Below are 16,432 nucleotides of genomic sequence, written 5' to 3' on the forward strand. Positions count from 1 at the left end.
GTTTTGCCGACTCTTCTTGATGACGAGTCGGTCAGATTCTTTCATTCCATAACGGCCGAAAAGAAGAAAACATTACGTGGAGTTTTTGACGAAATGGCGGACGCTTACGAGCCACCTGATGATGCTCATCGCCGATTTGCTCAACGACAGCGAGCGCCCGAGGAATCGCCGGTGGCATATAGGGGTGCGGTGCTGGAGTTCGCTATGGCCGCATATCCGGAGACGAAGCCTGACCTGCTCGAGGGGCGCGCCTGTTGTTTTGGTCAAGAAAAAGGACGGCAAATTGCGATTTTGTGTTGATTTCCGGAAATTGAATAAAATATCGGTGGCAGATGCGTATCCCCTGCCGCGTATGGACGACTCCCTCGATGCCTTGTCGGGGACCAAGTTCTTTTCTACGCTAGATCTCTCTTCGGGATTCTGGCAGCTTCCCCTTGACGAGCCCTCGCGGGAGAAAACTGCATTCCGTACGCCGCAGGGGTTATTTCAATTCAATTGTCTTTCGATGGGGCTGAATGCGGCCCCTGCCACATTTCAAAGGTTGATGGAGCTGGTATTGACGGGGTTGCAGTGGGAGACATGTCTCATATATTTAGACGATATTATCGTCTTCAGCCGCACATTTGATGAACATTTACTGCGGTTGGAGTCGGTGTTCACGAGGATGCGTTCCGCGAATTTGAAATTCAAACCGAAGAAATGTCACCTACTGCAACGGTCCGTCCGTTATTTGGGGCATATCGTGAGCGCTGATGGGGTGGCGACGGATCCGGACAAAACAGCGTGCGTCCGGGATTGGCCAACCCCGGCCACCGTGGGGGATGTACGTCGATTTTTGGGATTCGCCTCATATTTTCGGAGATTTGTTCCGAATTTTGCGACGATCGCGAGGCCCTTGCACCTCCTTACGGGTAAAGGACGAAAATTTGGTTGGGGACCGCCGGAAGAGGCGGCTTTTCAGGGCCTGCGCGATCTATTGGCTACGGCGCCAACGTTGGATTATCCGGATTTCGATCACCCCTTCATTCTTGATACGGACGCGAGTGACACAGGTATTGGCGCGGTGTTGTCTCAGTCTAAAGGGGGTGTGGAGCGCGTGGTGGCGTATGGTAGCCGGGTTTTGTCTCCCGCGGAAACCCGCTACTGCGTCACTCGCAGGGAACTTTTGGCTGTTGTTTTTTTTCTACGCCAATTTCGACCGTACCTGTACGGTCGTTCGTTTATTGTGCGCACGGATCATGCGGCCTTGCAGTATGCTCTTAAGATGGATCAGCCATCCGGCCAGTTGGCGCGTTGGTTGGACACGCTGCAAGAATTCTCCTTCCAAATTCACCATCGGAAGGGGGTGCGCCATGCGAATGCGGACGCACTTTCAAGATTGCCGCAGTGCTCCCCTTGCGCGTGCGCATCGGGGACGCATAGGTGTACGCCGATTCTATCTCCCCCTCAGCCGGTTGCGTTGGCCGTCGAGAGGCCGGATGCTCCGATGGAGCCGGGTCCGACTGATGGGGTTTTGAATCTGCCACGGTCTGTGTGGATTCGGGAACAAATGATGGATGAGTCGTTGTTGTCCTTACGGAAGCGGTCTGCGGTGGAGAGTGGGGGCCCGGGTACGGGTGGGGTGCCGGAAACCGCTCTCCGGGATGGTCTGCTCATGTGGAGGGAAGGATTTCAGGAACGCTGGCGTCTGGTTGTGCCAGCGTCCCTGCGATACGAGTTAATCAGGACTCTCCATTGTGACACGCTCTTACATTTGGGTGTGCAAAAGACCCTATTGACGTTGCAGCGTCATTACTTTTGGCACGGCATGGCGACAGATGTCGTCGGGCACGTGCGCGCGTGCCCCGATTGTGCCCGGCGAAAGCCACCTAAACATCCTTATGTGCCGCCTATACAGTCTATTCAGGTGTCTCGGGTTAATGAATTGGTGGCACTGGACATTTTGGGACCCTTCCCACCATCTGCGAGGGGTAATAAATATTTGCTGGTTGGGGTCAAGTACCTCTTCCGTTGGCCGATGGCCTGGCCGTTGCCCGACCAATCGGCCGCGGCTATTACCGATGCCTTTCTATTCGGGTACGTTATGGACAAGGGTGCGCCGAAGAGACTCCTCACGGACCAGGGCCGAAATTTTTCTTCTAAATTATTGGCGGAAGTGTGCGCGGCTCTTGGGACTAAGAAAATACGGACATCCGTGTGGGAAAAGTAGACGAACCCGAATAAAGGACACCAAGCCAGATACCGTGGTCGAGTCTTTTATTACACATGCATGACGTTATTTATTCGTGCTCGCTGGTTACTCTTGGAAACCACATTGTTTGCGATCAATGAGTTTAGAAAGGTCCATTATATCGTTCGCGGTTATTATACGGATGGACATTTTATCGCAGCTATTTAATACTCGTACGCGATTATTCACCAATGACTCTCAAGTATGATATCATTTCACACATTGATAAATCACCTCACGTACCCCCCTGGGACATTGGCACGAGCCCCCCTGCTTGAGAACCACTGGTCTGCGCTGTAAAATGTCCCTCTGTCCTCTGAAGATGTCTACTTGGGTGTAGGTGGGAGGGAAGCCAATGCCCATTTTGTCCCCCTGGGTTAACCTTCAATTACGGGCGCGTGCACCCACCGCTACTTGCTGGCGCCAATCACGATAAGTCTTGAAGCGGGGTATGAAATTTGCAGCATTAATCATGAATCACTCAGCTCATCGGAGCGAGGGGAACGGCCTTTGGGAGCTTTCGTTAAAACGGGGGGGGAGGGGGGGTGTCGGGGTTGGGTCAGGCATTGAGGCATACAAGGGTAAGCTGGCATGGCGGCTAACACAGCTGTAGATTCCAAAGGCTAATTAGTATAAAATTATTACGATTAATTAAACCTGCTACCTTCTGATACGAGAGTGCTAATTTTCGCGTGGGTGCGATTTTTGCACCGTCTCTCCAAATAAGAATTCGTGGTTAATATTCTGCATGGTGAAGAACATTTACCAAAATAAAATAAAAACTGGATCATATATATTATTATTTGTATAATCTGTTGAAATCCGCTGACAACCACGTAGGATGTCCAGTTAATTATAGGATACACAATAGCCACGTCCATCTGTTGGTGGGACAATGTGAGCAGTTTGATGGGACGCTGATTATCACAAAAAGTGGGAGGCATCTGCTGTGCACATCAACCATCAGTTATGAAGATGACGGCAGAGAGAACAGCCACGTTACTCACTGAAGGTTTGGAAGGACATTGGATGATGAGTGTTGCGACTTTGGATTTGAGGATTGTTCGCAGCTGTAAGCACGTGGGTCAACGATGCCCCCAACCAGCGCTACCACCACCCCCACCTGTCTGGCCTGGTTTGTTTCATCACCAGCAGAGTGGAGAGTCACAACGAGACTGTTTTCAGGGCCAGGAGGACAACAGTCGCAGCCAGTTTCGATTTAAAGCTTTCGTGACTGCAGGGATTCATCTTCTTGGTTCTTTCGGTAAAGTCACGTAGCAGAGAAATAATAAAATAATAAAAATAAAACATAATAAAATAATTCTCACGACGTTTCGGCCACAACGCAAGCAGCCGTCCTCAGGTGAAGAACAGGGCTGTCGGAAAGACAGGGTCTTTCCGAAAGCTTTCGTGACTGCAGGGATTCATCTTCTTGGTTCTTTCGGTAAAGTCACGTAGAAGGGAAATAATACAATAATAAAAATAAAACGTAATAAAATAATTCTCACGACGTTTCGGCCACAACGCAAGCAGCCGTCCTCTGGTGAAGAACAGGTCTGTCGGAAAGACTGTCGGAAAGACAGCGTCGAAACATCGTGAGAATTATTTTATTATGTTTCATTTTTTATTATTTTATTATTTCCCTGCTACGTGACTTTACCGAAAGAACCAAGAAGAAGTCGCAGCCAGTGTTGCCCGTTGTAACGCCGGGAGCGTTCACATGCGTGGCACTGAAGTGACCGGGTGGTTCCGGCGTTAGAGCATGAAGCAAGTACTGGTGAGATCCTGGATTCAAATGGGTTCTCGATTGCAGTGAGTTGGTGTCTCGGCATAGTCCACATTTAATTACCGCTCGAAAGCCTTCGGATTAAATTCAGTGTTTAACTTAATTTGGCTTATCCAGCTCTGAGAATTATACATTTGGTTTCATTGAACGCTCTTTGCAGATCATATAAGGGGTCTGTCTTCCTTGTGTGGATAATTAGTTAATTGAAAGAATTTGAGAAGTATTTATGTGACGTCAACTTATAGGGATATTCCCCAACAAAAGGCACTGCTCACTGCAGGAATTCGAAACAAACATCATATCATCTCATTGCGTGATGGCGAAAGCACAAACGGAACACAAAGATAGTCAGAGCGGAGGTGCATGTGGCCGTGGCATGGATTTGGTTCAGTATTTTGGACGCGGGAGCCACGTGACGCGGTCTACTCACTCGTCAGTGCCGCACGAGCCATATTCAATTCCACGCGGCGAATGCAACGACATCATCACTAATTAGACGTGTTTATCATCCGCACGTACAAATCAGTAGCAGCAGTGTGGTCTGCAAGTTCCGGCACCTTTTATATTTGGATTTTTCTAAATATCTATTGAAAGTTACTCACGAAAGGTCTAAACCTGCTGTGAACCTCGTCATCGCCAGCAGTACGGATTCGAGTGGGTAGCTGGCTGATATAAAACGAAGACAAAAATTTGATTGTAATAAATTGCAATAATTTATAATTGCTTACGATCTGAATGCACTCTTTAGAAGCTTCCTCTAGTGGATGCCCTAGCGCCAGCAGTGGTGCGAGCAAGAAATTGCAGGGCTGCGCCTTTTACATTTTAGGTGTTCAGGAAGGTCGACAGAGGTGGGTCCAATGAAGTTCAGCGTTTATCCGATTTTAGCATGAAGGAGACGGAGACGTGTAAACACAAATTGAACGCGGCTCGACGGAGGCGAGTAACGCCATTTGCTGAACAGACGGGGTGGAATAATGCGAGCGAGCGAGCGACTTCAGAAGCAGGGGGACCACGGTTTTGAGACGTTAACTACCTCGCCTGGTATGTAGGAGGTCGTGGGTTGGATCCCGATCCTGACGTCTTTATACATGGAGTTTGCTTGTCTCTCTCTCCCCATGGTCGCATGGATTTTTCTCCGGGTCCTCTGGTTTTTCCCCTCCAAATGTATAACCATGCGCTTAGAGTATTTGGCTGCTATAGATTTACACGCGATAATCCACTTCGTCGAGCAATTATTTGTGGACAAGTCGCTTCTGAAAAAGAGCTATATTGCTCAGTGGGCCTTGCCTGGTACAATAAAAAAAAATAGCACATATCATCGAGGCATCAATGAGAGTGGCAAGGAGGAGGATGAAACAGCCCGAGTAAGAGAGGCAAATAGGGCTTAAATGATCAAAACAGCAACAGCTGTTATTGCATGTTTATTAATAACCACTTTTGCAGGACGTCCATAAAGGAAGCATCCTTTTTTCCGAGAGCAGTTTGCAACCGTGCGGTTGAAATCTGGGCTGCGTTATGGGAAAGATTAAGTTTTTTTCTAAAAAAACACACAAACAAGGATATTGAGTGATCCTCAACAGCGGATAATCGCAGCAGCGCTCGAACCAAACGTGAGACGGCAAATACCGAGTGAAACCTCGAGAGATGAAAGTGTGTCGCCAATTTTTTACGGTTCAGAGAAATTAATCTCATACAATACAATCTTTACAATACCGCCAGACGCTTTGTTTGTATGTGTAGAATTATATTGACCTTGCTCAAATTGCTTATTACAAATCATTAATAATTGACGATGCCTTTATGGGTTACAGCTATATGTTATTGCCTGCCTGGAAATGGGTGCTGGCGGTTGGCTGATTAAAGATGTCACTGCTCGCTCTTTAGACAGCAGACCGACTTTTTCTGGTGTCACGGTCAAATTAACAGTCGGCCAGTGAGCAATTTATATTGGCAATTTATAGCAGCTCCTATATCAGCTTCAACCCCCACCTCCAACCACCACAATTATCTAAAAAGGTATTTTTTGGCGCTACTGGCCCTTTTGACAACTGGGACCGGCACATAATGTGTGCAATATCGATATGAAACAACCGCTCCTTGAGATTCAGATGTGTTTTGCCTACACCCTGCCCAACATTGAGTGGGGCATTTGAAAAATGCGAAAATGTTATGTACATCCACTGCTGGATGAGGGCCTCTCCACACCGTACGGGCGTTTACTTGATCACAGTTCACCGCGCTGAGCAGTGCGTCTTGGTGACGACGCAGCGCAAAGTAGCATGTGCAGGTGTAACGGGTTCCGGAGACACTTGTAGAGGTAACTTCTTTATTACAACACAACACTCCAACAGTCCTGATACTCTGTTACAGCCTAGGTACACAGCCTAGGTACACAGCCTAGATACTCTACTCTGGCTACGCTCTGGAGCTCGCCCTCACAAGGTCGTAGAGTCGGGAGTTCCAGAGTCCCACCACTGGCTCTCACAGCGTCCCAGGGTCCTCCGATGGCTGGTCTTGGGTCTTGGGTCTTGAGCTATGACTGGCCCCGATCGTCTAGGGAGCTCCGCTTTTTATGCCTAGTCCAACGAGGGGTGGGGCCGTGTGCGCCACCAGACATCCCACAGAGCACACACAGCCCCACCCCCCGTTGGCGGCGCCAAAAGGCTTAAGCACCTGGGAACCCAGCGCCTGGCGCCCAGAGGCTTAAGCGTCTGGACCCGCCCGGGAACCCAGAGCCCCCAGCAGCCCCTCCCTTCTTATGTCACTACACAGGTACCATGGAGTCTTTTTCTGCGCTACTCTCTGCTGCAAACGACAGAGGCCCACAGCAGCCTACAACAGCTGTTTTATGCATGGCTCTCACCCATCCAAGTACTACCAATACTCAAATTATCTCCCTGCTCAGCGTAAGAGGCGCCAATTAGCGTGGTGTTAACATCGCATTTTAATCGGCAAACCCAGATATATAATGTAGATATAACCACGAGTCAACTACGACCGAGTTTAATTAAATGCGCCGTACACGTGAGCACGGTGCCTCTGCTCACGGAAATGAGGAGGACGCTTCACGATGGCACGGATCTCATTGGTTGTTTGACTTGCATCCCACTGGGATTGTTGCACACAGCATTGGTGTACGGTGATTTTTTTTCTGCAACGCCTGGCGCCCAGAGGCTTAAGCGTCTGGACCCCCTGGGAACCCAGCGCCTGGCGCCCAGAGACTTAAGCGTCTGGACCCGCCCGGGAACCCAGAGCCCCCAGCAGCCCCTCCCTTCTTATGTCACTACATTACCCTCCTCTATGTAGCCTCCATCCGTCCCGGCTGTCAATAATAAGAAAGTTTAAATAAACGAAAGGGAGCGAGAGAAAAAAAATACGCGAGCCTCAACAGGAAAAGAAAAGAGAACAAGAAAGCAACCATGAATACCATAACCAACCTGTACAACTTTACACTATATACAAGCATCAATCAACAAAAAGGTGAAGCAATGACACGTGAACAAACGACCCGCGGCACACCTAGCCCTCCTCGGGATCCGCATAGAAAACGGGGAATTAACAACAAATATACAGATTCCGACACGTTGGATGCACAACCAACACCGGTAATCGAACCGAAATCACACAATCACCGAATGGATGGCAGGGATCCACACCACCCTGCCACCCTCCCATCCTTCAGGTGGTGAGAAGGCGAAGACCAACATGTCTATCACCCCTCTACACACACTTATCCGGACGTCTGTCTACGTCCCAGGTCGAGAAGTCGTACTTCAGGGACGACCCATGTACTGGGCAAAGAAGTCGCACTTCAGGGCTGCTCCAGTATCTACATTTTTAAATATATATATAAAATGTACATGACACAAACAAAATAAATCTGCCTGCTCCTGCCCAGAAATGGTGGCCGCACGCGTGAACCGCATCTCCAAAAGGCATCCCGTGCTTGCGTTCCAGCAGCCCTCAATGAGGACCACCACCGACATTACATGTCAACCGTTAGCACCCCCCGCCTTTCCAACGTGGCGTCTCCATCCTAAAACCGCGCACGTCGGCCATATTGGGGGGCTTCAACCCAGTCTCTCTCCAAGACTCGCATCGCAGCATATAGCTGTACCGACCGAGCTGAGACCCAATCTCTCTCCAAGACTCGCATCGCAGCATATAGCTGTACTGACCGAGCTGAGACCCAATCTCTCTCCAAGACTCGCATCGCAGCATATAGCTGTACTGACCGAGCTGAGACCCAATCTCTCTCCAAGACTCGCATCGCAGCATATAGCTGTACCGACCGAGCTGAGACCCAATCTCCCTCCAAGACTCGCATCGCAGCATATAGCTGTACCAACCGAGCTGAGACGACCCATCGTTCACTCCCTGCACAACATGCACCCTAACAACTGAGGGAAACAGTCCCAACGTAATGGGACAACTACACCTGAACACCACGAATCTCCAGCCCACTGTTTCAATGCGCCTCGGAGTGTTTCAATCTCCGGGCCGTCAGGGCGAACCTACTGCTCCAGACACACCACGGAGGGTCTCAACCTCCGGGCCGTCAGGTCAAGCCGTCAGCGATTCCATGACGGGACCACACTCTCCGAGCCATGTGAGCGCACAGCCCACTAGGCTAGACATGCCACGGAGTGTTTCAATCTCCGGGCTGTCAGGTCAAGCCGTCAGCCATAGCATAACGGGACCACACTCTCCGAGCCATGTGAGCACACAGCCCACTAGGCTAGACATGCCACGGAGTGTCTCTATCTCCGGGCTGTCAGGTCAAGCCGTCAGCCATAGCATGACGGGACCACAACTCTCGTGTTAGACACGCAACACCCGCTGGTCCATCCTGGTCAGGATCTGCACCCCAAGATATTTGAGAGCCAGCCTGACAATTCCAAATCCTTGGCAGCATGTCATCATCTCAAGATAAATGCCCCATACAGTCTATACATCGTTAACAATGACAGCACAAGCTATACATTAACAATCACGAACAAAGCTCAATACAAACCATACATTGTTAACAATCACAAGCAAAGTTCCGCACACACATTGACAACACTCACGAGCGAAGCTCCACACAGTTTACCCAACAACAGTCACGACTCCCCGACGACAACGAAGAGAATGTCAACAAAAAAATCATTAATCCGGAGCGCGTAAATGTACGAAATGTCAGGAGCCTGGTCTCCCGACCTCCAACCTTTGGCCAGAGCAGCAAAGGCGGCGATCAGCGTGTCGGTCGATGTGCCGGCCCCGGCGCCGGTTACAGTAAGAATGGCGCCCTCACTGTCCGGTCGCAGCGCTGATGACGCGAAATGCTAGGTTGAAGCCAGCTGTCGTCCGGCAGTGAAGGTCGCAGCGCTGATGACGCGGCGTTGCTAGGTTGCAAATAGCTGTCACCCGGCGGTGAGGGACGCAGCGCTGATGACGCGGCGTCGTCGGATTGGCCCACGCTGGGCCCGGAAGTGACGTCGCTCCCAGCGGTCATTGCTTCCCCGGCAGAAGTGACGACACACCCGGATGTATTTGCGGCGGGAACGGCTGCCATCTTTGTGTGGGAGCCGGCGGAATGGCGCGGCCGCTGCGCCGCCTCTCTCCCTCCTGTCTCCGCCTGTGAGCGACGCATGTCGTCCAGGATGGAGACGGTGGCGTGGAGCAGCTCGGTGAGGCGAAGCAGCGTTTCCTCCATTGCTGCTCCCGACGCTGGAGGAGGATCGGCAGGTGTGGTGGACGACTGCTCAGCCGGTGGTGCGGCGTCGTTGTCGGCCCGAGTTGGCTGCCCCGTCGCCGCTTGCTCCTCAACATCGCCGTCAGGACTGAAGGTACGTGGCTTACTTCTTGTTTCCATTGCCACTTCTGACGCCAAATGTAACGGGTTCCGGAGACACTTGTAGAGGTAACTTCTTTATTACAACACAACACTCCAACAGTCCTGATACTCTGTTACAGCCTAGGTACACAGCCTAGGTACACAGCCTAGATACTCTACTCTGGCTACGCTCTGGAGCTCGCCCTCACAAGGTCGTAGAGTCGGGAGTTCCAGAGTCCCACCACTGGCTCTCACAGCGTCCCAGGGTCCTCCGATGGCTGGTCTTGGGTCTTGGGTCTTGGGTCTTGAGCTACGACTGGCCCCGATCGTCTAGGGAGCTCCGCTTTTTATGCCTAGTCCAACGAGGGGTGGGGCCGTGTGCGCCACCAGACATCCCACAGAGCACACACAGCCCCCCCCCCCCCCCCCCGTTGGCGGCGCCAAAAGGCTTAAGCACCTGGGAACCCAACGCCTGGCGCCCAGAGGCTTAAGCGTCTGGACCCCCTGGGAACCCAGCGCCTGGCGCCCAGAGGCTTAAGCGTCTGGACCCGCCCGGGAACCCAGAGCCCCCAGCAGCCCCTCCCTTCTTATGTCACTACACAGGTACCATGGAGCCTTTTTCTGCGCTACTCTCTGCTGCAAACGACAGAGGCCCACAGCAGCCTACAACAGCTGTTTTATGCATGGCTCTCACCCATCCAAGTACTTCCAATACTCAATTTATCTGCCTGCTCAGCGTAAGAGGCGCCAATTAGCGTGGTGTTAACATCGCATTTTAATCGGCAAACCCAGATATATAATGTGGATATAACCACGAGTCAACTACGACCGAGTTTAATTAAATGCCCCGTACACGTGAGCATGGTGCCTCTGCTCAAGGAAATGAGGAGGACGCTTCACGATGGCACGGATCTCATTGGTTGTTTGACTTGCATCCCACTGGGATTGTTGCACACAGCGTTGGTGTACGGTGATTTTTTTTCTGCAATATTTTGCTGTTTTTTCTTGGATTTTCTGTTTGCACTTAGTCACATATTCACTTTAAGATATTTTTTGTTTATGTTTTTGTTTTTGTTTGTTGCGGTTGCACCCGATTCAAGAGCCGAATGGTTCACAGGGCTATACCTAATAAATGAACTTGAACTTGACTCTCGGACTTTTGACCGCCACGCGCAAACATTTGGTTGGCGTGGGGCTCACGGGACTTCGTGGGACGATCGACAGAGCGCAGTGCAGCGAAAGCCATTTTTGGGCTGTCACCTCCTACGCCTGTGCCCGCTCCGCCTTCTACAACTCGCATCGGCCAGCTTTGTGAAGTGCGCTCTCAGCTAACACCCCCCGCGGCACGCACGGCGTGGGGCAGAGGTCGCAACCGGGTACCCGATACCCGTACCCTACCCGATACCCGGCTACCCGTACCCGGCCGGGTACGGGTACCCGTTTGCGACCCTGGTGCGGCCGGGTACGGGTACGGGTATGCCGTGAGTCACTGGTGAGTAACTGTTTGTCACTCATTTCGGGTAGGGTACGGGTACGGGTAGGGAACGGCTAGCCGTACCCGGCCGGGTATGGGTACGGGTACCCATTTGCGACCCTGGTGCGGCCGGGTACGGGTAAGGAATCAAAACCCGTTTACGACCTCTGGCGTGGGGAGGCACTCATCCAGCAGTGGATTGACAGTGAGCTGTTACGTGTGTGCGGCAATGGCACGCGTCTTCGCTTGGCCTCGGTCACTCGGCTGCCTGAGCACGGGGCGCGATTGCATTCAAACTCACGAGGCGCCACCAGGCATTGCGCACGGTGCCCATGCCACTCAGGGTTCTCATTTCCACTGTAGGATAGGCAAGGGGATTAGTCACACAAACAAAGCTGTCTGCCCAACCTTCCCAGGTGCTCTATAATCTGATCTCATACAGTTCTCAACCTGCCAGCTCTCGACCTGCCAGTCTCGCTAATATACTGGTGAGATAAAAAATAAAAATGTTACTTTTATTTGTAATTTTTTTATTGATTTGTTTACCATTCATATACTTTGCACTCCTATTGTGTTTTTGTATTGTTTCTTGTTGTAACGTTCTCACCTGGTGGACATCTGTGAAACAGAGCTTAATAGCTCATCGGATTCCTCCAGTAACACAATCCTGCGGAGGGAGCTGGTAGGAACGTTGGGTTGCTCGGTCAATGGCCAGGGTTAACGGCGGCGTGGTGTATTCCGCAAATATGCCCGACTGTGAGGGCGGGCACAAGCCGGCGTGAGTAGGTTAAACGTTGAGTTTTATAAGGGCACCACAGGGTGACCAGCCCCTCCCCACCCAGCCCCACCCCTCCCACCCCCCACCCAGCCCATCCCCACCCAGCCCCTCCCCACCCAGCCCCGCCCCACCCTCCCCACCCAGCCCCTCCCCACCCTCCCCACCCAGCCCCTCCCTGCACGACGGACGGACACAATAATCCCCTGTGGGCTGGTGGAACCAGGAGGTTCCTACCAGTATAAATACATATTCTGATGCTGATACTCAATGTACACTCGAGTATGTCAGATGCTGTGCTTGCTGACCAGTCGTTGATCCAGTAGTGGATTGACAAAGGGGCCGTGTATGTTTGAACAGATATCCCCCCAATAACCTTAACAGACTGTTGGGGAAAGTTATGTTCGCGAGCACCTATTAAGGCCGGCACAGCCCACAAAGGGGTGGGTGGCCAACACCATGCCCGGCCGCCTTCGTCTCCCTATAGTGGCAATATTTACACATCGCACCAGGCATTCATTTGAGGCTGAGTCGACCTAGGCGAGGCCCACGACCGGTTCAGATATTCGTCACTGGTGTTGTATGTATATACTCACGTATACAAACAACCCTATTAACGGAAGTAAGCGGAGGACTCGGAGCAGTAAATTTAAGTCTCGTGAGCAACTTCGATGCCAGTGCAGGGCGTACGATGACTTAAATTCAGTGCAAATTATGTTTATTAGAAACACCAATTGTTACATCACTCTCAACACTTAAGAAAATTGGCATACTCGTAATAAACTTTACATGACAACAATTACCATAGATAATCTTTTTTTGTCATAATGAGTTATATGCTACGCCTTTCCAAAACACTGGCCCATAATCGAGAATAAATAACTAAGTTGCTTTTTTGTCGTCGATACAATACATGATGAATAAACCATCACCAAACACGAATCGGCAATCAAGAGGCTAAGTATGTCAGTAAACCGTGATGCAAATACAAGATGCATTTAATGCGACATTAAACACAATTTAAGTGCCTTTTATCATCATCATCATCACTGTTTACTCTTCACAATATCGTCACCATCAACACCATCACCATCGTCATCACTTCTCACGCCATCGTCACTGTCATTGTCTTCATTTAATATACATCCTGAATTATAGCACGACAGTCCGAAGTAGCTGAGAGAAATACCATGACCGATCATAACGTGATTGTACCAGTGCATAAAGGGTTGGGGTAAATCAAGCTGTAAACCACAATTCTTCTTACCGATTGGTTCAGCGTAAAGCCATTGTCAGCATAAAATCCATTGTCCTTAGCATCGGGGCAATGCTAATACATCTGGGAAGTCCCTTAAAATATTTGTTCCAGTAATTGAATAAACACTGCTAAAATATATATATATACTATACTTTATTACACTTCCAACTGTGACATTCCAAAGGTCAAAACTTCGATCGAAAATATTTAAAAGTTTTAACTATAACACGAAAATACTGAAAACGTATTAAAACAGAAACTAAATGAAAACATTCCGCTCACTGGAATTTGGTTTGTCCATCTTGAGCAGCATATACTCTTTAAATATACTATAATTTTTAAAACTTTGCGCGTCCATCATTCATTTGGGTTCGGCAACTTAATTATATTCGGGTTCATTATTCATAGAACCCTAACGCATTCTATAAACCCATCTCTTGGCTTGGACCTGAATGAGGGAATCCTGAATCAAATGTACAATGTTAAATAAACTTGAATTACAAATCATAGTCGGCGAGCGGGTGTGTGGATGAAGTGGTTTGGGGTCGTAGTGGCGGAGCGAGAGTGGAAGATTCCGGAAGCAGGCGGCGGACCCACAACATTAGAGCCCCCCCCCCCCCCCCCCCGTGGCTACGCTACTCACAGCCGTGCGCGTCTCTTACAAACACGTTTGTTCATTTCAGTTTTTTTTTGCGTTATCGAGAATCGTATTCAAGATCGGCTTTGCCCCACATTTCGGATTGCCTCACAATAAAAGTCCAACCCTGTGCATGCGTGCGTGTCTCCGTGTCTGTTCAAATGAACCAGGAGGTGACCGATGAACCCTGTCCACCGAGCACGTTGCAACGCGCCACGCGGTTTGAAGATTCGCTCGCGAGGCTGTCGGTTCGATCGTTAACTAAAACTGAACTGGATTCCGATCATCGACACCACGATTTTGGCAAATTGATCATAGATTTAGCGAAAACTACAATTGAACAAAATGATAATCGATTAAAAACCCTGCTAATACAAAAGCCACACGGACGAGATGAGGTTTTTTTTTTCTTAACGTCTGCAGAAAGATTTCAGCGCTCAGCAACCGCAGGTGCGAAACGTTTTCTTTCCTTTCAATGGAAATGTCTCTTCGTGAGGAGTGCTGGGCACATTGGCGAATTAAGCCCGGTGAATAGGCATTCTGCACGTGTGCAAATGCACACTGGAGGAATTACACCTTGCCATTTGTAAGTTAACGAAGATTTTGGTGCTGATGGGTGTGAATCCAATGCTGGCCAAGGGCCACGTTAGCGCGGGCAGATTTCCGTCTTGGCGGACCGAAATGGGGGAAGAAAACAAAACACCTCGAGCAATGCAGCAGCCTCGAACGGCCCTCCGCCAACAATTGAGATGTCGCGCCCGACATCTTTAAAAAGTGTGAGTTAAAATTAGCGACTGTTTTATGGTAAATAGGGAAGTTTTTCTTAAACGTTGTGTGGGCTGGACTAGATTTTCAGCAATTGTTGTGGAGCGATGCTGCAATTGCAGGGTATATAATTATTATCATTAATTGCGCATGGTTAACACAGCACAAAAGGAATTCCCTTACACAGACCAAAAAAGATTGAGGTTTCCATACCCAGGGCTTAATTTTTCACTGAATTCCGTCCGGGTCGCAGGTAGACTGGAGTTGGAGGCACGTGACTAGCAGCCACAGCCATTGTAAGGAGGGTATACTGCATGCGGTGTGCTGGGGAAAGAAAAAAAAATTCCGGATCAATGACCCAGACAGACCCAGCGAAATTAAGCCCTGTCCCACACCTCCAATTACCACTTTGAAGAAAAGATGTTTGCGGGAAAATGTTCCGTAAGCGCGTGGCCCCTAGGAATTCCAAGGCTGTGAGAAGCAGCACACATAGGGAGGTGTTTTTTTTTAAAGTGCTGGTGGTGGCAATGGATGGTGCTGTTAGTGATGTTGCTGGTGGCGCTGGTTCTTCTGCAGCTGCAACTGGGGGTGGCAGCGATCGGTAGGGGAACAACGGAGGAGGGGACGACTTTGATGAAGCAACGGGGCCCACTCTTCACGGCTCCACACGAGCCCCTCCCCACTCGTCGCGATCGGTGTACGTCTGCCACTGCCGCAGTAACAGCGCCGGCGGCGCGCTCACACGTCCGAGCTGACGGACGCGGGGCGCGTACGGTGCTGCTGGTGGTGCGGGTGCATCCTCTGGAACTGCTGCTGCTGGTGAGGACGCCGGCGGTCGGCGAAGTGCCTCTGGATGTTCATGGTGACCTCCCGGTGGAGGTCAGGGGCGTCTCCAGCGCCACCGCCTGTCACCCACGGGTGGTGCAGTGCCTGGCGCGCCGTGAAGCGCCGCTTGGTGTCGACCACCAGCATCCGGCTCACCAGGTCCTTGGCAGCTAAGAGCCAAGAGGAGGAGGGAGGAGGAGGAGACGGGAGGACCGACGAGAAGGAGGAAGTGCAGGAGGAGGAAGGGGGGGGGAAAGGGGGATGAAGGGGAGGAGCAGGAATGTGGAGAAGGAGACAGGGCTTGAGGAGGAGGGAGGACAGGATAGGGAGGAGGGAGGATGCAGGGTTGGAGGAAGAGGAGCACAAGGATTGGGAAGGAGGAGGAATTGAAAAAGGAGGAAGGATTAAATAATTTACAGTATATATACAATATTCCTGTCAATCCACTGCTGGATGAAGGCTGCTACCATACATCTGACTGCACAATTACATTAAAAAGGTTATTTATGTCGATACTGGGCCATGAGATGTACAAGTGGTATGATGACTCGAAAGTAAAATTCTCCTTTAAAAATCAAATGTGTTTTTCTGACACCCTGCCCACTATCGTGTGGGGCATTTCGAAAAATGCAAGCTGGTCTGAACATGTACCGCTCTTCCGTCAAAATGCTGTGCGGGTCGCGGGGGTTGTTTGACCATACTTCACCACGCTGGTCAATGCGTGTTGGTGAAGGCGCCAGATTTTGAAGTCGACGCATCGTGGACTACAACAATGGATTTTTGTGCAGTCCTCTGTTGTAGCAAAATAGCCTCAACTCGTCCCAAGAAATATACCATTGCAGTAAAACACCATGAAATAATAATGAT

At 50.3% G+C, this 16,432-nt stretch overlaps 1 protein-coding gene across 7 annotated transcripts in view; it reads right to left on the bottom strand.

Moving 5' to 3' along the window:
• Positions 1-12,687: 12,687 nt before the first annotated feature.
• DCLK3 (doublecortin like kinase 3) overlaps positions 12,688-16,432 on the bottom strand; it is a 55,612-nt gene continuing 51,867 nt past the window's right edge. For 4 of the 7 annotated variants that reach the window (XM_078860340.1, XM_078860341.1, XM_078860339.1 and 1 more), the window contains one exon: positions 12,688-15,735. In XM_078860340.1, the coding sequence (XP_078716466.1) occupies positions 15,479-15,735 (257 nt within the window). In that variant the 3' untranslated portion in view covers positions 12,688-15,478. The remainder of the gene's footprint in view (positions 15,736-16,432) is intronic. The other 3 variants (XM_078860343.1, XM_078860344.1, XM_078860342.1) reach the window with 2 other exon arrangements.

This window comes from Lampetra fluviatilis, chromosome 10 (assembly GCF_964198595.1).
Source record: "Lampetra fluviatilis chromosome 10, kcLamFluv1.1, whole genome shotgun sequence".
NCBI lineage: Eukaryota > Metazoa > Chordata > Hyperoartia > Petromyzontiformes > Petromyzontidae > Lampetra > Lampetra fluviatilis.